The 25532-nt window shown below is 38.7% G+C and overlaps 1 protein-coding gene and 1 long non-coding RNA gene across 10 annotated transcripts in view; one reads left to right on the top strand and one right to left on the bottom strand.

Moving 5' to 3' along the window:
* The window catches only part of PRTFDC1 (phosphoribosyl transferase domain containing 1), a 45313-nt gene extending 22166 nt beyond the window's left edge, over window positions 1–23147 (top strand). For both annotated transcript variants that reach the window (XM_072033713.1, XM_027450624.3), the window contains exons 4-9: window positions 2919–2984; window positions 17250–17267; window positions 18693–18775; window positions 19191–19237; window positions 21223–21299; window positions 21895–23147. In XM_072033713.1, the coding sequence (XP_071889814.1) occupies window positions 2919–2984; window positions 17250–17267; window positions 18693–18775; window positions 19191–19237; window positions 21223–21299; window positions 21895–21942 (339 nt within the window). In that variant the 3' untranslated portion in view covers window positions 21943–23147. The remainder of the gene's footprint in view (window positions 1–2918; window positions 2985–17249; window positions 17268–18692; window positions 18776–19190; window positions 19238–21222; window positions 21300–21894) is intronic.
* LOC106016793 (uncharacterized) lies at window positions 9446–15336 on the bottom strand. 8 transcript variants are annotated; one of them, XR_002401784.4, is made up of 6 exons: window positions 14447–15335; window positions 14063–14219; window positions 13547–13670; window positions 12084–12978; window positions 11365–11443; window positions 9446–10804 (listed from the first exon to the last, which is right to left on the bottom strand). It is a non-coding gene; the product is annotated as an uncharacterized lncRNA (long non-coding RNA). The 8 variants fall into 8 exon arrangements; XR_002401789.4 differs by having other exon boundaries at window positions 12084–12975; XR_002401791.4 differs by having other exon boundaries at window positions 12084–12975; window positions 13547–13635.
* Window positions 23148–25532: the final 2385 nt, after the last annotated feature.

The raw sequence follows: 25532 nt of genomic DNA, 5'->3' as shown, positions 1-25532 counted from the left end.
TTCTTTCTGACATTTATTGTACTTTATGCTTAACATTTAGTGCAGTATTATTTTGAGATTATATACTGAGAATTTAGGAAAAAGCACCGGGAGGTTCCTATGGCAACCATAGTGTGCACATTCCCTGTATGAACACCGTGAGAGCTGTAATGTGACACTGTGGCACTGAGTCCTGCTGCTTGGCAGGTAGGTATTTTACACTACGAGTTAATTGATAAATTTAGAGGTACTTCTAAATGGCATTAAAGGCAATGAACCAATTTCTTTTTTTTTTTCTTTCTCTCTTTTTTTTTTTTTCCTTTGGCAATAGAATAGCCCTGCTGTGCGATGCAGGTCATTTTTTCCATATTTCTTGAAAGCATCTTGGCTGAAACGTTCTGAGATGCATTTTTCTATACATTTTTTAGGCACAGTGAATATGCTGCCCTGTCCTCTGATAGTGCTCATTCTCTAGTCAGAACACAAAGATTTTCATAGCGGTGTGCAGTTGTGTCACAGCTCCCAACGTGTAACCACACAGACGGGGGGGATGCTCTGATCCCCCAGCTCTCAATGGCTTTTGTGTTTGCTTAACTGGTCGCCAGCAATGAAGTTGCTATTTCAGCATCTTCCTTTCAGCTGAAGCCAGAAATACCAAATGCAAGGGGAACAGTGTTGCTGTAAAGACTGCTGAAAGAGATTTTTTTTTTTTAATTAAAAATAAATAAATTCACTAATTGTTGCACCTCACTGCTCTCTTTCACTCTCCCTCTCTTTTCTCTCTCTCTTTTTCCACTAGCAACTGAGGGCAAACTGCCTCTTCAGTCATTGCTGTGTGTCGGTTGTTACAGAAATTCCAGTCTTTCTCATTTGGAAATGAAAAAATATTTTGTCACTGCCTTGGTTACACACGCCGTGATAGATATTAGAACCCGCTTTTTATAGTCTAATAGTAGACTTGACCTGAATACGTCCCTGACTTTTGAAGAATGACCTGGACTGCTCTACAACAAAAGGCTTATGCTGTTAAGGCTGAACTTAAAATGTTCCCAATCTCCACTTATTGCTTACTTTTAAAATAGCCTTCTGAGGAATCAGTTGCTTGGTTTGTTATTTTTCTGTTTTTCCTTACAAAAATAAGAGAAATGTTGAACATTATACTAGGAAGCATATGGATGTAGCCTTCATTCCAGCTCTAGCTCTGTTTCCCAGGAAACGAATCTGAGCAGCACGAAAAATACCCAGAGCTCCTAGATCTGGTGCAGAAAAAGTGAAAGCAGGTCTAAAACCTGTCTTTTTAGGCAATGACTGCTATGGACCTCGTACAAAGCTGTGGTGGGGGCTTTTTATGGGAGTGGAGTCTGAGCAAAAGGGAACTCTTCGTGGGTCTGTGCTATGCGAGCCTGGAGAAATTCTCATCTGGGCAATGCTGTGACCAGTACTTGCTGTTCCTCAGGGAGGCTGTGTTCATTTAGAGAATCCATGCCCATGGGGACCATGCATGGTTCCTGGGGCTGTCAGAGTGCTTGAAGGAGTGAGCAGCCTGGGCACGTGAGGTTTCCACCTGCATGGGAGGACAGCAGAGGCGTGCAGCCGTAACCCCACCACCTGCCCAGCACTCACATGCCTCTGCTGCTGCTGCTGCCCCATGAGGAGAAGAGCTACAAACCCCTAGGTCCACCAGTAAATCCTCACCTGCCTCCTAAGTCCCACTGCTTTGCTACTTACTTGTGGAAAAGAGTTTGACTTCACATCATTGGGTTTATTTCTGGAATAAAAGCTGAAGTATGCTAAAGTCGCATTTTCAGCACTTGTCTCCAATGATAAAGCTTTCTGAGGTTATTGGTAAGCTGCAGGGTCACATTGTGGTACTGCAGCTGTTATTAAAATTGGACTAACCCTGTCTCCCTGTGGGGAAGGAGATTAGATTAGCACATGCCCCAATTTCTCAAAAAAAAAAAAAAAAAAAAAGGAACAACAACCCACATTAACTATACTTATTTTTGCTCTTGCTTTCTCTGGAAAACACAGCCTGGCTATGACTAGGTATTTTTTAATTTGCTACTTTCCTTAAGGCCTATTCTGTCTTCCTTTAAAAGTAGGGCTCCCTTAATTTCTCCTAAAGTTCTGTGCGGCTGTTAATGAATTTGAACTAGAGCTGGTTTGAGAATTTTCCATCAGGATGAATTTCCACTGGACATGTCTGTAAAACAAATCTATCTGAAGAAAAGGTTTTACTTTTTTTTTTTTTTTTAATACCTTTGCTAGTAGGAAAATCAAAGCATACAATTCTGTTGGGATTAGTATGACAGTATTTTGTTTTACTGAAATGATCTCAAGGATTTTGTATGAGTTAATTGAAAAAATAAACAAATAAAACTCTTGAAACCGTATGGCCCTACACATGCATGCTGAAACTTTTCTTGATAGCAAGTGATAATTGTTTGCAAAACATTTTCCAGAACAAAAAATGAGCAAATTTCTTCTATAATAGCTAAGTTCTCCATGTGAGTGACAGATGAAGGCACATTTTGCCTGTGTTTATAAAAACTGTTCCAAAAAAAGTATGTACTTACAGGTGTTTTGTCAAGTGTTGAGACGCTGCTGTTTTCCTGTTTTGGAAGGGACAAATGTGTTGCTTTACACTTTTCATACTGAGAAATAGCAAGCAAGGGAAAATCACTTATTTAAAAAATAAATAAATAAATAATGCAACTCTTTCTACTTCAGTAAGCCTGGAGATTGATGTTAGTTTAAACACAACTGGGGGAGATGATAGAATGATAGAAGTCACAGGAGTTAATGTCTTTCTCTCATGCACTAGTACTAATAATTATTAAAAAAATATTAGTAGTTAAGAATGTAAGAGATAAAAAAAAAAATGTTTATACTTTTATACAGTTACATCCAGTATCAATCTTTTGTCTTTCTTCTTTCAGAACGATCAGTCTATGCAAGACATGCAGATAATGGGAGGAGACGATCTATCAAAGCTGACTGGGAAGGTTTGTTGATTTTAAATTTCAGCAAGAAAACGCATCCACTAAAAGCAGTTGAGAAAAGCTGTGTAATTTTGCTCATGATCTCTTAGTTTCAAACCAGACACTAATACTGCAATCAAAGAAATGTGTTCATCTCTATTAGATTGCTGTAATGCCATTGCTTTCGGATTGCAGATGCCCCAAAAGGTCAGAATGTATCCCCTCCATCCTAGTAGTGTGGGCATTTGCCAAATAGTTGCACATACATCATCAGTGATATTGTGGGCAAAACTTGTGCTGGAATGCTTCCCCAGAGCTTGTTTAGGTTCTGGACTTTTTTTTTCTGTCCCCAGAGGGTGCATGCATGCAAAGTGCACTTTGAGTATCCCTGTTAAATTCAGCACATGAGGAGTTTAATATAAATTTGCCTACTATAAAAAGTGGAACCTTTCACTCAGCTAATCAAATGGGATTTTTTATTTCAACATCAGACTGTCTGTATGACTGAATTTGCTTTGCGCTATGATTGGACATTGTGGTAATGAAATAGAGAGAGTGGTTTGAGTCAGTGAAAAGGCTATTTTCATCCAACCATGATAATACAAAGCAGTACTTTGAAGAGGAAGGAAGGCTGATTTCATTAGGCAAATGGTCTATGTGGAAAATGGTCACAAATGGATTCTTTACTTATGCATTAAGGCAAGATAATACTTGTTTTGTTATTTGTACTGTACGTGCAGTTACTCTTGTATTAGCTGGCAGTAAATAGCATCAGTTTCTTCAAAACACTCAAAGGAGCTACCACTCATTTGCCTTGTTGTACTGTAGCACACAAGAAAATGAATAGAAGAACGAAATTTTAAATATTTCATTAATATTCAATAGATTTTGATGCATCTAGAACTTAAATTTTTAAAAAATGTTAGTGTACTCAGAATATTTTTGTGATAGGTACATCCTCAAATTACACTTCTAAATTCTGTTGGGTGGTTGTGTTTTTGCAAATTATCAGGAAAACATTCATCTTGTTCTTGTGAAATAGTAATTCCTTTGCTGCTTTCTACAGTCACTGGAGTAACCTGTTCTTCTGTGATGGTTTTGCCTATGCTTCTTTACTTCGTAGGCAGAGCTGGCAATGCACCTGACATTCCTCTTTCCCAGATAGTCCAAGCTCTTCCTTAGTTTCCAGGCCAGCTCCTCTTCCCCATCTTCCAAACCCAAAGTTTCATAATGAGAGCCTGCTGAGACAGATCCTGTTTTCAGTTATTTATATCATTTCCAGATACATTTTTTCTAATGTAATTTGAGTTCACTGGGACAAAATATAATTTTCTGTATTATCAGGATGTTTGTGTACTTGTGTGTGCATATGTGTATGAGAGAGAAGGAAAATTTCAGCCCTGATAGTTCTGTTCTTTCCAAAAATGAGGTACGTTTTCCTTACATTGAAAATCCCAGTGACTTTTTCTTGTTGGCAGTGCCCTCCCAGGTCTGGAACAGGGACATAACATTTGGTGTTGGGAGGCTGGAGGGTACTTGGGTAAGGGTGACTTGGATTGTTGGGTGAGGAGTCTGGGGTCCTGGGTAAGTGTGAAGGGTCTGGTTTGGGAACGACAGAGGTGGCCGATGAGGGAAAGAGCCCCAGGATAGAAGCTGGGTGTGGACAAGCTGAAGCAGAGCAGGACAGGAGGGTTGGGTAGGATGGGGAGCAGAGTTCCTGAAAGGGAGGTTGGTTGTACGTGTGGTTGTCTCTGTGACACAGCTGGTGGGTGAACAAGTAAATAGCATTTTCACAAGATGTGAAAATGGGATTTTCTTACAACTTGTGTTACTGATTGAAGAAGTGGGACACAAGGCTTGAGCTCAAATGTTCAAACTTGTGCATCTAAAGTTGGATGTATGAAGGAGTGGCCTTATGTCCACAGATGCCAACTCCCCCATCTGTTGTTGACTTCAGCAATTAGTGAAAATGTTCGGCACGTTTTACTAATCAGCCTTTCGTGGACTGATTCAGAGCCTCCTACAGTCAGTGTAAATCTTTCCTTGAAGTGTTTTTTAGTACCTTAGTTTAGCTGCTCGTTTTTAAAACTGCTGGCTTTAGTAACTACTTGAAAGTCACTGAATGAATTAGGGGAAGACTTACTGGTAGAATTCAACTTCCTTGCTTCTAACGGAGCTGGGTGCTTCTGCCTGCTTGGAATACTTATTATAGGAAGAATGTAATTATATTGAAAAATTAATATGCTAGGTGAAACCATATTAACTTAATGATCATGGAAAGTGTTTTCTAAAATGTCTGCACGGGTTCAGAATATAAGTTCCATTAACTTCCTGTAAGGTTCAAGACCATAAATAACTTTAACAATTCTGAAAACTGCAGACAAAAGATTCTGAGATTTGAATCTTAAAGTTGTCTTCAGGAAGTAATAATATGTGGAACTTCAGCTATTCAATAGTCTTAGTGAGCAATTAATTACCTATTATTGGGGGAAAAAAAAAAAAAGATTATAATTATGAATGCTATTCTACAGCAATCTTTTTTTTTTGTTTTTTTTTTTTTTGTTTTTTTTTCTGAGAAAGCAAAAAAAATTAAGAAAATTAAAAAGCTGTTAAAGATAACAGCTTTTCAAAGGGAAGAATCTCTCCTCTGTACCTCTACAGAAAAAGCTTTTGTTTTAAAAGTATAAAAGCATGGAAAAAAAATGTGTAATGACCCAAGCCATGAAAAAGAAAAAATATTCAGAGAGAGAGAGAGGGTTAGCATACAGATCCAAACTGTTATGCAAAAAAAAAAAAAAAGTAACACACAATTTGAATTTCATCTTCCATGAAGAAGGTCACAGAGGCAAAAATTAAGATTTCCATGGTATGAATCATTAATAAAGGTACTTGAAAAATGAGTCCTGATATAGCTTGAAACTCTAATGCTTTGTAACTATTCATTTCTATGCAGAAAAAATATAATTTCAAAATCTCTTCTTTAATGATGAAAGTAGTGAACGTAAAATATCTCAGTAGCTGATTTCATAGTTAAGTAGCTGCTTAGCTTTCAATTATTCTAAAGTTAAAATGCTCATTTGGGTAAAAATTATCATTAATGTTTGTAAAGATAAATAAATTTTGAAAACAGGAGGTAATTAGTAGCTGTCCAGAAAACCAGAGGCATGGTTTCAAAGTGAGATGGTAATGAAAATTTACAGATTAGGTAAAAGAAGAAATGGTATAACCATGTTCAGCATTAATACTGTAATCATCCTGAATAATACTGTAATTATTCATAACATTTTAAAGTATTCATGGCATTTAAACAAAACAAATTTTAGAAGATCTAGAAATTTCAGTAGATCCAGCTGTACCAGTGTTGTGAGTTATCATTGCCATTTACCTCTTATATTTGTATGTGTGTATGTTTTGTCTTAATATGCTGTAAATTAGGGTTTGTGTCTTTGCTGAAGGGAAATGGAATTATCATTTTAATCTGATATCCAGAACTGAGCTCAGAAAGCATTAAACACAAGAGTTTTGGAGCTGGTTATGTAGTCCAAAGTGTCTACTGGCAGGAGTTATTTTGTATATCATTCTGTATGTAATATCCTACAACCTTTCAAAAAAGTTCCTATACTGATTTGACTTGTCTCCATGTAAATGAGACAAGTTAGACAAATTCACAAACTTAAAATTTATGTTTACAATTATATACTCATTTCATTTGGATAATGTATTTATTTTCAAAGTTAGATTCATATATATTTTATAGTTATCACTATTTCCATATAACAGAGAATTTGAACAAAATTAATCATTGTCAGGTAATATTTGTCAGGTTAATGAGAATTTTGAAGTAAAACAAAGTAGCTACCTAGTTAGTGTGATATAATTATGGAATCCATGAATTTCTGATATTCTAGCTGTCTGTAATATGGATCAATGTTTATTTTCTTTGTGAAGGACTATTCCCCTTATTCATATTAAACACATTGTGTTGACAGCCAGTGTTTGGGCATTTTCAGAAAAGTATCGAAGGTAGTAGAGATCAAGAAAAAAAAGGAAAGTGAATGACTCTCTATGCATTAGTTGTATTAGTTTGAGCATCATTCCATCACTATTGTAATGCTCTCCCTAAAACAAGTGATCAGCTCATATCAAAAAGAGGTTTCACTCGGAGGAAGATATCTACCATTGAGTAGTCAGTCCCCACTTCCTTCAGGCAGGATGTGTCTTAGAAAATCTCTAAACTTCCTTTGTCTACGTCTCACCCAAATCAATTTATCCACTGTCTATCATTTTCTTGCCCCACTTGTCACATGGGAACATGTTCCAGGAGCATAAGGCAATCTCACTTTCTTTCAACACTAATTTTTCTCATTTCCTCTCTTATTTTATTCAGTCATTTTCTCTGCTTGTCATAGTTTCTAGCAAACTTTGAATTGTTTCTTTAGCATTCTCTTAATTATGTACATTTCAGTATCGATAAATGATCCACATGGCAGCAGTAACATGTTTTATTCTCTGGATTTAAAATACATACATGTATTATGCTTTCATTCACCATTCCATGTTTTAGAGTTCTGTTGGTTCTGTATTTATTATTATTTTTTCTCATTCAATATTCACTGCCTTGAGTACAATTACACTCTCCCTGTATGTATTCATTTCTGGAATAATGCCCTTAAGTTTGCAGGAAAAAAATGCCATGAGAGATTATTTATATGATAGTATTTTAACAGCACAAGAGATTATTTGTATGACAGTAAAGGTACACAAAATCCACTGTACACTTCTGCAGTAATCATGTCCCCAGTTGTCTTCACATCTCTGTATGTATTTACACCTGTATATCATATCGTATTCCTATCATACATTCAGTCTTACCTTTTTCATCTCTTCAGAGGTTGATTTGGCATATTTTGAAGCATTTCAAATCTTCTGTACCTCTTCTTACCTCTACTTACCTGTCACCTGTAGTCACTTTTGTCATTGTTTTTTTTTCTTAATTAAATTTTAACCGATCTACTCTTCTGACAATTGCCATCCTTAACCACTTTTTCCACAGCAACAGATACTCTGTTTTTTTTTTCCCCATAGTCAATCACCTTTCCCTGCACTTCCTTCTTAGGTAATCTGCTGTAGCGTTCATTATTATTTACTTTTTTTTTGTTCTTGTTCTGGAGAAAAGTACATACAAAGGGAACTTCCCATACTTCCTGTCCCATTTTTAATGAGGGCTTGGTGGCCTCATTTGCCTTTATATCGTGAGCTGATAATTCTGTTGATCTCACCTTTGTCAGAAAAATCCCCTTCCAATTTCAGCCTATCAGAAGATTATGTATTTTCCTTCAAGTAAGAGCAAGGAAAGTATGATCTGTTTCTGCATTAACTCCAATTGATTATGGTAATTTGCTCTACCTCTTACGCCCAACAGAAGCATGCTGTGAAGATGGCTGTGAGCAGGGCATGTGCGTGTGCAGCATTCAACACCAGTGCTCTCTAAGAGCACTAAGTCAGTCAGAGCACATCATCATTCCCTCCATTACATCCCCTGCTCTGTTAAATCCTTGAGATACTGAACTAGTTTTACAGGCTTTAAGCAGCTGGAGTCTGAGTACATAGGCTCCTAAGGCACTAACCGAGTTGCTCCCATCAGCAGCTGACACTGACCAAATTGATTTTTTTTTTAAAAGAAGCATTTTTGAGTTACAGTGACTGTCTTTTTAGGATGCCATAAGCTCAGCAGAAGGGATTAAAATCAGAAATTCATGACCTTTTCTGGAACCACATTAAAAGCTCCTACTTAAATGTCTACTCTCTCAGAAGTCTCTCATTATTTCCTATCATCTTGACGAGGTGTTAGTACATGTGGATTTCTTTCTTGTGCATACTGTTAAATGATTCCAGTTCTAACAGCTGTCCTCGTAGCTTCCTTCAGACCTCCTCACTGAGACCTGATGCATTATCATTAGCTTTTGTTTGTTGATGATTTTTCAGCCCTGTCACTGCTTCTTCAAACCCAACTGAAGTTGTCATGAAAGGCCTTGTTCAATCAACGGGACCTGAGGTTGCCCAAATACAAAGCTGAAAGAGCTGGTACTGTAGGGATGATAAGTAAACTGATAATTGGCTAGCAATTCATTTTGAACAACTACATTATCAATCTATCTATCTTTTGATGGCACAGAGCACACAGGAAAAGAAAGTGCCTTTAGAAATAGTCTAAATGAAAATGCAGACTTTTGAATGGAAATTGACCTAAAGGGAATGAAAATATACTGCTTTGTAGTCCTCCACCTCTCACCCTTCAAAAAAGAAATACACAAAGTGGGACTGTATCTTTCTTTTTCAGTCTTTTGTATTTTTTGTAAGAATATGCTTTTATCCGTGGGAGTGGATGTATAAAATAAATCACTGTTTCCAGCAGTTGTTTATTCATGCATACTTTATAAGCTGGTGTAACTAACAATATGTAACGCGTATCCCTAAGGAGCTGAAGCATAGTTCTGAGCAAAAAGGAGAGAGGAAGGAACTCAGGACACCAGTGGGGACTTACGGGGAAAAGTATTTCCACCAGTTGCAATTTCCATGTATTTTCTCCCCTCATAAGACCACCGTTCCATTACTGCCATGCTATACAAGATGAAAGGTCTGTCTAGGCTTGTGTCACATCCTCAGCAGCAGCCAACTGGAATCATAGTAGGGGAAGGATATATGAAACATAACTAGTATGTAGACTTCCTGAATCAAAGTTAAATCTGGGCTATCATTTTGAATAGGTCCAGTGCTAAAATTACTATCCATATCTGTCTTATCTCTTTGCAATTCCAGTTATGCAGCTGATAGTCCTACAAGATCCTGCAGCAAAGAGTTTCATGTTTGAGATGCATGTAAAAAAGTTCTTTATCTTTCTTTTAAGCTTGCTACCTGATTACCTTCTGTGATCTTTACAAAACATAGGTAAATCTGTCCTTTTGAACTACTACCTTAATAATTCTGCAAATCCTGCCATGGTAGGGTACTTTTCCTTTCTTTCTTCCATTTTTTTTTTCCCTTGCACTACACTTATTTGGCCTAGAATAGCTTTGTTTAGAGATACCTAGTTGTTAAGATCCAAAAGCACCATTACATTTTTGTCTGAACTCTTGGGTAATTCAGACTGAAGGGTGCCACACACCAATTTCTTCAATGGGGCCACAGTTGCTCTTTTGAGCTACTGACTATTTTGAAGTCACAGAATCACAGAATGGTTGAGGCTGGAAGGGCCCTCTGGAGACCATCTGACAAAACAATGCACTGGGAGCCTGTTGTAAAGTGCTGGCATACTGTAGGATGTAACTGAGGCAGGTTTGAAGGTAGAATTAACAACTGGGAATTAATATTAGGCCAGTGGAGATATGTGGAAGAAACAAAATTTCAAGCATGCAGATCCTTCTATTCGTCAGAACAGAACTGGCAGACTTCAAGCCAAGACTGGGAGTAATTCTTAATTTTGAACTAATGTGGTAATCAGTTAAGACAGTCAGTACAGGAGAAAATGGTGATTGTCCTACATGATCACCTGCCCTATGACCAAAGAGGCAGATAAAAATGTTAAGAATTTCTCCGAGCTAAAATAAGAGAGCAAATTAACAGCTGTGGAACACTGATAAATGAGTTGGAGGTCAGCTGCCGTGGAAGATGATAACGTGCCATAAACCCAGTATTTTATCGAGTCCATGATTTCTAGTGCATACAGCAGTTCTGAATTTTTATTCCCAGGCTCAGCTGTTGAAGGTATTTTGTGGTCGCTTTGAGGTTGTGGGCTGAGAGGTCAAAGTTCTTTTGTGAAAAATGTTCTCCCACTGGGAACAGGGCTGTTAATTAAATAAAAGCTATTACTTCCTGCTACAAACCATATTTCACTCTAAGGTGTTTTTCCCAGGTTTCAAATCATTTTGCTTTTCCCAGTTTTAAGTTATTTCTATTTTTTTAACTTTTTTTTTTTTTCCTCAAATGTGTGTGCATGTTGTTCTATTGATTTTATACTGAGACATTTAAGGAGAAAATATTCTCTTTAGGTACCTACCTGAGCTTCTTGCTAGACATGCAAGGACCGTGTTTGTCCTCTTAGCTGTAGTATTGCATTAAGTACTGTTGTTTATTTGGTTATTTAAGTAGAGTATCAGCTTTCCAGGAAAAGCTCCTCCTCTTTAAATTTACAACTTGGCATTTTGCTTTGTTAAAATTTTATATTTTACATGAATATAAAGGCAAGCTTTCCCTCCAATGCTTATTCACTACCTATTTCAAAGCATAGGATTTTTTTTCTTTGAAATTAAGTTTCTGAATAGATCATGAATTCAAAATCTAGAAAACAACAAAAAAAAAGTTATTCTTTTCCAAGAAGGTGAAAACTAATTTCCATAGTACTTACTACTGTCAGGCAGGAGGTATACATGATCGCATTACTCTGCTTGGTCTTGTTAGCTGACATTGTTCCCTTTGTTATTGACCTGTGGGAAGGTAAACAATAGAAATGTATTGACTCAGGGCTGGAGTATTTTTCAGCTTATCACAAGTCTGGATTTTTCTTACGTGTGTTGTAATATCAACCTACTTTCTTGCCGTGCGTTAGCTCATGTGGCTTTGAAAGGCAATAGAGCAGAGAAAACTGCTGCTCAGTTCTTTCAGGTTTCCCACTTAAGTTTAAAATTCACAAATGCATTGAAACTTGTTATAAAAGTGAACGTGTCTTTTTAACGTGAGAGACAGATTCCCATTGAAAGCAGGAAGTAGAAATGATGGCTACTGCATTTTACATCTAATATTGTCAAAAACATCCTGCTTTTTCCAGATGTCCATGCTGCAATGAATCATTTCTACTACTGCCTAACAAACAGATATGAAAGCAAATTTTATCTTTGTGTAGATCCAGTTCACACTGTAAGTATTATTCCTATTCAGTACAAATATCCATATGTAGAATCAGAAGTTGTGTGCACCCTGGTCACTCAAAACTGGAGAAATGTAAGTTTATCAGAAACCCTCTCCCTCCTGCATTCAAAAAGTATTTATTGCACCAGCCTACTACCTGGTAGGAAAAGCTATAAAGACAGCACGAATCACAGCCACCCATATCTATCAGCTCCATACCATTCCTCTGAGCCATCAGCGATGAGAGCTACTGATTCTTTTGTAATGGCTGAGTAGAAAAGTTTTTCAATTTCTTTGAGAGCTGAGCCACTGCCCCTTCTTTCTTTGGGCTAAGAGAAGCATTTCCAGGACATATTTTAAAAAATTACTCTTCTCTGTGTGTCTGACTGTCAGATATATTAGAGCCATTGTTAGATTTCTGGACATACTTCACAGTTCATATTGGTAAAGATGGCTCTACTCAGAAATTAAGCCATCTTCAGTCTAGTCAACGTGTCACTAAATATTCCCGCTTCCTGTTCTCCAAGCTCCAAAAATAGACAGAAAATATCAAATGCATGCCAGAAGGCCAGATTACTTTTCTTTTCATGTGGTTTCCTCCTCTGCAATCACCACAGCTGTATCTGAAAGGACAAAACAGCTTTGATCTGTGTGGTGCAAGAGTCTCAAACATTTACATAGACTTGGAAAAAGACCTTTTCTTCAGAGTCCTTTAGCATCACGTCGTTTGTTCCAGCTGTCAGTCGCTGTGGTAACTCCTCGAGCTGATGAGTTTTACCAGTCTCCTGCCCACCACCTCAGGGGTGGATTTCATGGTGAAGCTGCACAGGACCTGCTCATACCTGTGACCTTTCCCAGCGGATGCTGGATGCAGTCAGCTGTGCATTTAGGATGACGGTGACATTGCTGATAGTGTAGCAATTTGTCACATTCTTCTTTTATCTTCTCCTATCCATCTGCTCAAGGATAAGCTAATCCATTTCAACCAGCTGTGGTTGCACATCACCACTACCTCCTCTCAGATATGCCGTGTGTCAAAACCTTCCTTTGCAGATTGCTTCTCTGCTGCTCTGCAATGCCATCCCTTTCCTGGAGCCCTTCTAGCAGGAGCCTGCTTCAGTGGGAGAAAGGCAGAGGATAAGTAGCAATACCACCAGTTTCCCAGCACATCCCATAGTTTTCAAGGAACTGGTTTCTGGTACCAGAGGCTGGCAAACCATTTTGAATGCCTTCAATCCCAAGCACAAGTTAAGTATGGTAACATCAGTCACAGTAACCCTGCTGCCTAATCAAAATGGGGAGTAATGTGTCATCTCTGTCAGGATGCCTGCTTGCTTATACACACAAACTGTTTCCATATCTCAGTATTTTATAGTGGCTTTTCCACTACAAAGTCTTTACATACAGGGTGTCTCCACAGCATAGAAAATTCTCATTAATGTTTTGGCAATAATGAGAAAGTCTGGTTTGTGTTATGCACAATCTGTGTTTCCTAAGATAGACAAGCCACCTGATTAAAGGGACTTTCACAGAACCAAATCTCCCAGCTCATATAATTTACGGCTCTTGGACTTACTGAATATGAGTAGGAAGTGGTAAGGATAACAAAGCACTGGGCAGAGAATTTCAGGGTCCACCAATATCATTCCTTCTCAAGATAATTACTCAATATGAGATCTTACCCTTCAGCTGAAGTTTTGTGCAGGTGACTATCACTCTTGTGGCCAGACAAGTCCTTCAGGGATGTCTGATTCCACGTTCATCTTCTTTGCTTCATGTGAGTCATTTGTGATAGGGAAATGTAGACTAGATTAAATTTGTATTAGATGGATGTATAACTGGTTGGAAAGCTGTTCTCAAGAAACTGTTAATTATGCTTCATTGTCAGACTGGGTGAATTAAAGCACATTCTCCAGGGACTATACAATATTTAATTCATGATTTAGAAGACTGGATTAGCATTTCATGCTAATGATACTACCTGGAAAAATACTACAAGATAGGATTAGGATCTTAAGAAGTTATTTTAAGAATTTGACTCAAAGAATGACATGTAACGACAAAGATGAATACTAACTTCTGTGTTTTTATAGAAGTCATCTTTTGCATAAGTGCAAATGGGGAAGGACTGACTAAGCAACAGTTCTGTGCTGGAGACGATAAGTAGTTCCCAAGGTGAACATGAGACAGCAGCATACCTTTACTGAAGATGTAACCCCTGTATTGGAGTTTGTAGAAAGGAGGGCTATTTGTAAGGCATACAAAGTGGCTCTTATTCTTCTGAAGGCTTGAAAAGGTTTCTCTCTGGCTTGGGGCACCACAGCTGGGGAAGAATTCTGACCAACTGGACAGGTTCTAGAGGAGAAAAAAAGAACATTCAGGGATCTAGAAAATTTAACTTGTGAGAAAATGTTGAATAAATAGGGACAGTTTAAAATGGAGAAGAGGAAACAAATATATCTGTCTTCAAATGTGGAAGGAGGAAAATTTCATTTCTGTGTCCACAGCAAAACGTATTGAGGTCAGATAACAAAAGAGGTTTTCTAACTGTATTTTTGCTCTTAGATAATGAGGCACAATACCTGAGGAAGTTCTGAAGTCCTCACCATGTTCAAGAACAGGTAAAGCAGATATCTGTGAGCAATAGCTTAAGTTGATTCTTTGGGCCAAGGATATCAAAAGTCTTCTTGATGACCTTTCAAGGTATCCTGAGCCCTGCTTTCCATTAATGTCTGCTATTCTTTTTTCCTCAGGAGTTAATTAGTAAGGTCTGTTCCTTCCTGTTTGTTTAATCCCAATTCCATGGGCATGGAGGCTGCTGTCCCCTCATTATCTATTTTTTTATTATTATTATTTCTGCTTGCAAGTAAGCAAGGGAATCTATGCTTCTTCTTGAGATAGGATAGCTGAAGCAGCTACAGTAGCAAAAACCATCCCAGGACTATGGTTTTCTCTGAAATCTCTCAGGGCCCAGAGTGCACTTAATAAACTTTAATGGTCCTGACCCATCTCACTGAGGGCCCCTTCCCACACCTGTGGACACAGGAGCTCCAGTTCAGCTCAGCCCCAGGCTTTCAGTGCCTGACCTGTGCTGAGTTCTGATGTTCGGGGCAGCTCCAGCCACGCCTGTGCCTCGTTATGGACCAGGCTGACTCACAGACTGACTGACTGGCTTCCCAGCTCAACCTTGGACCTGTTGCACCACTGCAGACAGGTCTGGTATCAGCGGGCTGTGTTTAACCCTGGTTACTCTCACTGGGCCTGATCCCAACCTGTGGACTGACAGCCCAGCTTTCCCTCGGACCTGCCTCTTCACCATGACATGCCTGATCATCTATGATCTCTGTTGGATCGGGTGCTGTCTTGGGGCTGGGTCCTGGCTGGTGGGGCCCCTGCCTTGCTGCCTACCCCTCACTTATGCAGGCCGCTGCAGCCCCTGCCGTGCCAGTTTTGGTGCATCTTATGCTGTACTTGCTGGATGGGTCTTGTCACCAGATGTTTGCTTTTCCTCTGGGAAAATATATCTGATATGTTTGTTCTTGTAAACAGCATGAGGAGCAGCAGGAGGTGCACCGAGCTGGCAGAGTGAGTCAGGGTGCCAGGCCGTGTTATCGGGTCAGCCTCTCCCACCAGATGCCAGCTGCAGTCATTGTGGTCTGTTTGCTGGTACTGAAGGAGCTCGTTTCCAGCTTCAGTTCTGCTGAGGCTCTTTCCTACACCTCTCTGCATACCTGTCCACTCTTCTGCTCTCTGTGTATCATACATACATAGATACCAATATGACACTTGCATGTATGGAGATGGTTTAACCATTAGACCTGCAAATCATCTTCAGGTGTCCACTGACTGAAAGGAGTGATCTGCCTCAGATCCAGGTGTCCTGGGCTAGGCTTTGGAAAGGGTTTTTCTCCTGAGAGCCAAACTCTTTCATATCCAAGTGGCTTCCTTTAAGAATGCATGTCCCTGTAAGCCTGCCATAAGCTTCTCCTGAGCATGATCTCTTCATTTTATCTAGGGGATTGACTTACTTCCATTCTTTCTTGAAGGAAGATGTTTCTAGAGGCAGGACATCTTTGGGCTCTCGTTGTTAGGAGGTCTTTGACTTTTTAGCTCCGCAGGTTTAGGTCTTTCAGATCCAGAGTTGTTTTTGTCAGCTGCTGGGAGGTTGAAAGTCAGGAGTGCCGAGCAGGATAACCACCAGCGAAACCTGTTATGAAAACACCAAAAAGGAGCCACCCTCCAGGATTAACACACATTCCATCAGAGCTCAGTCTAAATTAGTGGCTTTCTTGAGTGATAGCTCCACTGCTGACATCGGCTGAACTGCTACGGGGAGCTCCCTCCACAACTTGACCAAGTGTTTTGCCATTTCAGAAGCATCCAGGGGATTATATGGTGTGTGGTAACATAGTCTGCATATCTATGGCTGTGTGCATGAAGCATGCCACGTCTCCCTGCCAAGCACTGTGATTGTTAGGAGGGACTGCAATCTGAATACGTGTGTGTGTGTATAGATAGACATATATATGTATATATATAGGTGATGTGTATTAATCAGTTCCAGTTTGCAGATTAACAAAAAAAAAATTGTGACCAGTGAATGAAACTGCCAAAGCTGTGCTGTTTATAAGCATTCCCCCTTCACACACTCCTTTTCCACGGTGTTTGAGTCTTTCTCCGAACTCTCAGCTTTAGGACTGTGTGGTTGAAAAGAAATTTAGACAGCCTCCATTTTGTGTAGGTGGCAAAGCCAACGAGCTTGATAGAAAGGGAAGTGGAGTATAAAGCCAGCTGGGTGAATACTGCATAGACATGAAACTATCTGCGTAATGTACACACACGTGTAAGGTGTATACAGAGATATATGTGAAAAAACTTCCTTTTTGCTATTGTGTCACGGTCTGAGAATGGGTGGTACAGCTCGCCATGTAATCCTTTACCGTGAGGCTGCTGGTGGGGGGGAGAGGAAGAACATTTATTTCAGAGTGAGAATATCATTGCTGTAGTTTCATATTAAAGTTGGGAAATAGTATTTTAGTAAGCTATTGGGTACACTGTAGTACACCACTGGACACACTGGTATGAAGTGCAGTTCATCCCATTTGGATTTCCTACATCTAGTTGTATTTTCCCAAGCTACATCCATTCTTGCACAAGGCAGGTAATCTAGACAGAGCTGAATAAAGTCATAGGCCCTGACTGCCGGCTATTTGTGGCTGGCTCTTATTCAGGGCACAGAAATGAAACAGGAAGGCTCCTTGTGTTGTGCCCTGTTGTACATATGCACATGGACCTATCTTCATTTCACTTTTTCAAACATTTGTTTCTTTTAGTTTGTGAACATTGTGTAACAGTTTTTCTTTTTTTTTTTTTCTTTTCTTGCAGAATGTTTTAATTGTAGAGGTAAGTTGGGTGTTTCTTCTGTCATATTGTACTTGGAGAAAGTCACATAGTAAAGTCTAGGTAAAACACAACTGTGTTTAGACTTCTTTGGCTGGGAGGTGGTGAAGAGGAAGGGTTGATTTGCTTAATAACATCTCAGCCTTTTTGCAATTGCACAAGGGATCAAACTACACTGCTGGCACTCTAATTTGTACTCTGCTTGTGATACCCAGCAGTCACTTTCTGCGTCACTTGGTGTGGTATTTTTATGGCTTTGTGAGCTCCTGTTCTGCAAGTCGTTCTGTTCCTTGGAGGACAGTGAATCAACTGCACTGATGCCATAAACTTCCTTATAGCGTGACTGTGAAATGGCAGCGTAGCCCTACACATGCTTTACAACTTCAGGGTTGTTCCCATGCTGGATGAGAACGTCAGTCACTCTCTCAAGTCCCCATGACTCCTGCTCATTAGCACTGCACCCTGGAGCGTCCCCTGGGGAGGTCCATCACAGAGATGTTGCTGATGTAAATCTGCGATGTTCAGTTGTAGAGAAGAAGAATGTGTGTCACCTCACCGGTGCTGCAAAATCTTCCTTAATTAATAATGTAGGTGATTCTGTTTTAAAATGTCAGGAAAGCAACCAGGATGTTTAGAGAGCACGTCAGGATCTGGCTGGCATTTCAGGCCCAGTCTGCTTGTGTGAGAAGGAGGCTAGGTGGCATGATGAAGGAAATGCACAGCTGCTGGAATGTCTTTTCATGGAAAAGGAGGAGAAAAAAGTCATCAGGCATAGAAATGACTGTGACCTGAGTAACTGGTGGGAGCTCCGTATTCATTAATGATCACTGCTGTAACAGAAGTGAAAAATGTCTGCAGCAAATTCTGTTAATGCTCATAGGTAGCTGAGGAGCAGAGGCAAGGTTTTGCTAATGAAAAATACACAGCCGTAAAGCTCAGGATCAACAGCTGCTCTCCAGTGGTGTTCAGTTGTGTAGCCAGGTATGTACGAGAGATCTCCAAATGAGATCTGGATAATACTCATTTGTACTGGTCTAAGAAAAAAACAAATAGGGCAGATTTAGTCCTGGGATGGAGAGATGTTCACGTACCATAGTCTTGAGGATAAAATATGAAAAGTCTGATCCCTGCATACTTTCAGTGCCCAGTAAAGTCATCCCCCATCCCTTGCAGTATCCCAAATACTAGAAACAGCTGTTTTCAAGAGGAAGTGGACAGTCCTTTATGTCTTTATTTTATGAGTACAAGGTGCTTGCTTCAAAGAGTCTCACACTCTTTACACCCCTTTTTGGATGTGGCTCACAATATACTAGGAGAAATATATCATTTCCACAAAATAAGAATATGCAACTTCCCAGTAATTGTTCAAATTTCCTTGTTTCAGCTTTCCTTTGTTTTTAACTTGTTGTGTTTTTAATGTTTTGTAAGGATATTGTTGGAACTGGGAGAACTATGAAGGTTCTGCTTAATAATATAGAAAAATACAAGCCAAAAATGATTAAAGTGGCGAGGTGAGTAAAACGATCACAAAATTTTGTAATTAATTGCTCTGGCCCAATGTATTTCCCAGCGGAGATTCCCATTCCACGTTCCCGTTTTAATTCTGTGCTGCAGCATCGCATGGGGAGCTCTGCAGAGAAGCTGCCTGAGTCACTAAGAAGAGGGTGGAGGAAAGGAAAGGAAATGCTTCTGTATTGTTCTGCAGTGGCAATGACCCCTTCAGCCATTTCAAGGCTGGCACTGATAGATTTTGAAGGGAAACACACCCAGTTTTTTTCCCTGCCATTAGGATACTGTCGAAGGAGAAACAGAAAAAGAGCAGTGGTTCGTATGGCTCAGGAGCTTTTCGATGAAGGGGCTTGGTTTTTACGTGTGTAATTCAGATGAATATTTGGATTTTTTTTTAAATTTTGTTCTTAATTACAGTTTGTTGGTGAAAAGAACATCTCGGCCTGATGGGTACAGACCAGACTGTAAGTGTTGTTGTGAAAATCTTTACATCACCGTACAAGAAGTTACCATTATTCTGTCACTTGCCCTTCGTATCATCCTGCAGCCTCCTAGAAGCATTGTAAAATATCAGTTGTCAGGGGGAGATGGGTTGCAATGGAAGGATTCATACAATTGTGGTTTAAGCCTAGCCTCCTCAATAGTCTGATGTTTTCTGCAGAGCACTAATTCTATGAGGAAGTTATGGAAGGGTTAAATGTTATCTATGAAAGGTGGGTGCTTTATCTTCTGTCTCTGCCAAAATACATGGAAGAAAAAGTCCTTTTCTTCCTTTTCCTTCCTTACTACGTCTCGTTAGAGGAGCTGCAGGACTCCACCTGGATACAAAGGCTTTTTTCACTGTGAACTAATTACTCACAAGTTTTATATTTTTATAATAGAATAATGTAATTTTTAAAATTATTTTTAAGAAGCACCATCGTTTAAAGGGTAAACATTTATATGATCAAATCCCTCCCTGCCAAAAGCAAAAAATAAAATGGGCTTTTCAAGCTTCCTCCTGCTGCTCCGTTTGTCTCATACCAGCACCACTTCTCTCTGAAGTACTGGTACTTGTATTGGGCTTAGATGAAGACCTAAATGGAGCTATACCAAGCTATTACCATTTTAGATTCATTAGAATAAATGATGTAATAATAGATATGTGGCTGAATACTGAAAAAATAGGCCCACCTAGAAGAGATCAACCAGGATTTGCTGCTGAAGAAGGCTCTGGTCACAGCTGAGGTGGGGAGGAGGGTACCAGGAGGTAGCATCAAGGGGCTAGATTAGGGGTGTGGGAGAGAGGGAAACTTCACGAACCAGAAGTTAATCAAGGTTGAGCATGGCCCTGCAGTTTTAGCCCAATATTCTGAACTATGACTCAGACATTTGGTTGTGCAATTTTTTATACAGCATTTTTTTTTTACATTTAGAATTTAATCCAGTAAATTAAAGTATCCATTTTACTGGATTCACTAGACATATAAAAAATACAATAAAATGACTCCATGAAGGACAGCTTAATATTTTAATGTAATACTTTGTAAAATGAAACAGATTTTAACCACTTTCTTGTTTATTTGTGATGGATTTTATGAAATAACAGAGGTCACCCTTTAAATCACTAACAGGGCTATGTCATTTCCTCACCTGCCCAAATGTGTGATTCAAAGTGCCTGTTACCCATCATTTTTAACAAGCAAATAAAAATCCTCTCTTGAGCAGTTGTAAATTTTTAATGCTGTAAAAAACGTTATGCAAAAATTTTGGTGTCCACACGGTTGTGTTTTTCTCTAGTTACATAATGAACAACTTGGAATGGGTCTAACTCATTTTATATAGTGCTGATACTGCACAAAACTTCACGCTCATAAAGATACATGGCTATGATTAGCTTGAAGTGTGAGTTGCATGATTCAGCTACGCTGCATGCATTTACTTTGTTAAGCGTGTGCATGAGTCTTCATGAGACTGGGGCTTTAATTTAAGAAGCATTTGACACATTTTGGTAGGATAATATGCATAATAGCTTTGCCTACTCTCAGAAGAAAGTGTATAAACCTCTTCATAAGTTTGTAAGTAACTTCTGAATTTAGATAATACCTTTTTTCATTCTCAATGGACAGTTGTCATCACATGCATAAATGAACAGAGCTGCCCAACCTAGGCAGAACTTTTCGGGTCTGATTTTGGCTTCCTTCCACAACATGTCTGTTGTGCCACTGATTGTTGTAAACACATCTCCTACTCTCCACTGACTGTTCACATGCCTGTCACAAATAGTCTGTGAGCTGGAACTGTGGATTCTGCTACCTGCTGACTCTGGTTTCTAAGTCAGAAATAACATAACGTGAACTGGCTACACATATATGTAGTTTTCTGGTCAGAGGACCAACAGGTTAATTTAAGGGCTATGCAGTAGCCACCTGCCTTGTATTTATGGTGTTTGTTATTTGCCTCAATACAGATTACGGATTTGAAATTCCAGATTTATTTGTGGTTGGTTATGCCTTAGACTACAACGAGTACTTCAGAGATCTGAATGTAAGTTTATTTAAGAAAAAACAGAAATCTCTATTTTATTTTTGGGGTGTCTTAAAGGGATCCTTCCAGTGGGTGTAGAACTCCTTGTAAAATCTCAAATAATCCAGAGGAGTCACTGCTTAGCACTGTGGGAGCTTCATTCCCATCTCTCACCCACGAAGAGCAGAAGTTGTCACTTCTCTCATGCTTCCATCTTCAGTGAGCCTGGGACTTCACGGTTCCACAACTCCCAGTAAATGCAGTGACAGCAGAAAAAGTGAAATACAGCTACAGTTCAGACAACTGGGGCATTTTAGTGCTGTGTTGCCTGCCCCTTTTCTCAGGGAGATGATGATGGAAAAAAGGTGCAAGCATTGCCAGCCTTGCCATTGCTTCATGTGATCCTCCCGGGGGTGGAGCAGAAAGCTGGGAATTGCAAGTGGAAGAACTCACTGCAGCTAGAAAGTGAGATCAGATTCAATTTCAGGTCTCTGGAGAGGGAGGAGTAATGGCAAGGTTACCGGATTGGACAAGCAGAATTATTTCTGCACAATTCATTATTAATTAATGATGTAATCAACTATGCTGTTGCAATCTGTATTGTATTTTTTTTCAGCACATATGTGTTATCAACGATCACGGCAAAGCAAAATACAGAGTCTGAAGCAGTAACATCCTCACCTGAAGATTTGTAAGCTCAGTGGAGCAGAAATTTGACTGCACGCTTTCAAGCATCTCCCAGAAGAGCAGTTCAACCGACTTGTGTTTCTGTCAACTCAGTGTAATGAGGGGTTTACTCTAGAGATACCGATTAACATATACAGAAGTGGGAGCTTCTAAAATGTGAAGTAGAGGGCTTTTAAAGTTATTACACTTTTTAAGTACTAAAATTGCAGTATAAGATGCCTTTTGACTATTAATTTGTCTGTCTCAACTCTCATCGTGAATGTGTTTTCTTCATTCAGCCCATCATGCTACCCGTTACAATTAAGGTACTTCACATCATGGGTTCTTATGTGTCGCATAAGATTTTTCAGAAGGGCCATTTTGTGTTAGATTCTTGTGTTAGGCAGAATTTTAGGAACTTCAGCATCCCTTTAGTCTTGGTCACATACTCTGCTGCCAAACTGAAAATGTTATTTTTATTTAATTGCACAATTCAAAAGTTTCAGCTGAAGCTGTTTGCTGTATGACTTCTGGCAGTCCATTATTGCCCCTTCCAAACAGAATTTGTAACTCTCAGAATGCACTGAACTGGAGTAGTGGTGCACAATGGACCTCTGCAAGACACTGTTGATCTGAACTTGGAAGATATCTTGCTTCTGGTATGTGATGTGGGCATAGATCTAATCAGCTGTGTTTAACATGTTGAATTTTAATCAAGAGGAAACAATGCTAGGAAGGCTTCCATTTCTGAGCAGTGCCCTTTGACTTCTGTAGGACATGAGTTGGTCCAAAAACTAGCATAGTGTTCTGAGTATATTTTTTTTAATTAAAGTTCATTAAGCACAAAAGCTTCATGTTAAACAATTATTCAGTTATTGTTTGATTTTCACAGCCTGTCTGAGATTTTCTGTAGCCATTTGTCTTCTTTAGGAAAATAGAACTGATGACACTGAACTGAAGACTAGTATAAAATAAAGGGAAAAAATGTATAGGAAAATCCAGGAAGCAAGTTTACCTGTGGATGCTGGAGACTAGAGATCCCTTCTGTCATGCTGTATTAAGTTTGAAGAGTTTAGTTCTGTACCATACGCAACTGTTCTCAATGACTTCCTCAGGGAAGTCATTGCAAATGCAAAGTAGCTGTATACCAATAGTTTGCTCTGAGCTGTAAGAGACATGTTGTTATTAGCTTCAGTTTCCTTTAAACTAATAAAGAAACCATAAGAACACTTGTTACGGTGTGCAGTAGTTTATTTTCCCGCTTTAGCATATTTTGCATATCCCTTAAAAGCTTTTCAAGAGTATGCATTTAACCGGTAATCTAAACATACCTGGTATATGTGTCCTGTGACTCATGAACTATTTTTATTTGGATAAAATCCATGATGTTAATGACATGAAGTAAGATCACACAACTGTTGTGGTTGCTTATGTTTTAGCCCTTTCTTCTTTGCTCTTTTAACCTATATTTTTAAAGATTTCTGTTGAAAAGCTTTTCTTCACAGAATAACTTTCTTCTGTTTTAGAGAAGAAAGCACACCCACACAGCTACTGGAAAAAGTTTCCTTTTATGTGAGTCTGTCTGTTTTCCCTGAAGTTAGTCCTATTGTCACTTTGGGTAGGCAGACATGCTTAGGCTTAATCCAGGAGATCCATGAGGTTATTTAATTTTTTCCTCTCTTAAAAAGGCTCAGTCCAGTTTGCCTTGTACTATGATCAGCCTTCAGCCTTCAGCAGCACCAACAAAAGAATCTAACAGGTGAATTACTGTGAAATTAGTGGGAAAATATGAAGTGCTATAGTTACACATAATTCAGACTGTGTCAAAGTTGTTTCATTGGAAGATTCAGATAATTAAAATCCACGTACCTAATAGAAAATAACATAATTATACAAAAGCTAAGGAAAAAAAATGAAATTCATTTTATTTCCTCCTGCTGACATATTTTTAACATTATGATAAATCACTCTATGGATGTCATTAGCAAATTTACATGTGTAATTGTATTGTGAACAAGAGGTGTTTTTCTCTTCTAATGTCAAATTTGAATCTTGTACTTTTATATATCCAAGCATGTCCCAGTGTCTCAGTTGCCATTCCACATTATTCTCTGCTTGAAGCACATCCATCTAAAAAATTAATTTTCATTTACTTTAATAATCTGATTCCAAAACATCATTAGTGATAATGAGGGAACAGGTTAATTATACATGTCTGATTAATGTTGGGTCTATTTTCTTCATTCTGCTCAGCTAGCTTAAAAAAATCATAAGTCTTTCCTGTGGTTGACTCCCAGTTTAATACCAGCGTTGATACAATGCGTCACAAAGTTCTTGAACTAAAAGACCACTAAACTATTTTTTCAGTTGCAGTTGCACCCTATGACCCACAAAGCGATGTTTTGTTGTTTTGTGGTTTTTCTTTTTTTTTAATCAGTTCAGCAACATTTGTTGTTGAAGAAGAGAGAGGATGTTCTATACAATCTGTTATTTTCTGGACACCATGTTTATGTATTTGGCGGCCATCCATTTTTGTCTCGGTTTTTCTTCGCATGCACTCTAAACCCAGCATCCTTTCCCTACCCACTGAATACAAATTAATACGGGCAGTGATTTGGTTTCAGGTTACGTAAATGTTTAGCAGTCATCAGGTTTTAGGTTTCGTTCAATTCATTCATGGTTACATCTGGTCCAATTCCAAAATATCTGAAAGTGATTTTCTGGACAGAAAGCCAAAGTAGGAAGTGTCTGTCCTGCATCTTGGGTAACTACAGACCATTTAGGATTTCATGCTACTTTGTATAGATATGGTCTGACTATAGCAGTTTACGCTTAAAAGAAGGGAATTTAAATAGTTTGAAAGGTCTGTAATTTAAATTTTCAATTCGGTTTGCTGATGCATACTTGTGTTCATAGTTGAACAAAGTAGAAAATAGCATCTGCTTTTTGTTTGCTTCCTGTTAATGTTATATTTCCTGAACATCCTATGTTACTCCTAATGTGTTCTGTAATTAAATTTCTATGTGAAATGCCAGCATTTGCTTAAACAAACAAACAAACCAAAGACCTGTACGTGGTATCAGCTGCAAAACAGCTTCAGATCTGGGGAATTGTCAGATCATCACTGTTTATACACAGTAAAATGCTTAACTTGGAGATGTACCTATGACATGAGTCATCCTTATTGCTCTGTGGTGAGAATAACATTTATTTCAGTGAAACTATTGGAATTATCCATTTTAATATTTCTTTAGACTGAAGAAGGTAAAGGCCTAATCAACTTCTCTGTATATATTTGCATCTGTATTTTCTTCAGATAAAATAGCACTGAAATCCTCTATTATAATCAAACTTGGTACACATGAAGACTGTAATTGACTCTAGCTACTCAGAATACTTTAATTTTCAGCTTCAGTTAAAAATAAGATGACAATCTCAAAACAAAAAATACAGGGTAGCATAGCAAGAGATAGAGGTTCTTTTTCCCTTTTGTAAAACTATCAATTTAGGAACATCTTTGCCTTCTTTTCCCTTCCCTTCCCTTATTAAATGTTTTCCACAAACTCTGATTGTCTACATGTAAAAGCT

This window comes from Anas platyrhynchos, chromosome 2 (assembly GCF_047663525.1).
Source record: "Anas platyrhynchos isolate ZD024472 breed Pekin duck chromosome 2, IASCAAS_PekinDuck_T2T, whole genome shotgun sequence".
In the NCBI taxonomy this organism is placed as follows: domain Eukaryota; kingdom Metazoa; phylum Chordata; class Aves; order Anseriformes; family Anatidae; genus Anas; species Anas platyrhynchos.
This window is presented reverse-complemented; position numbering and strand designations above follow the sequence as displayed.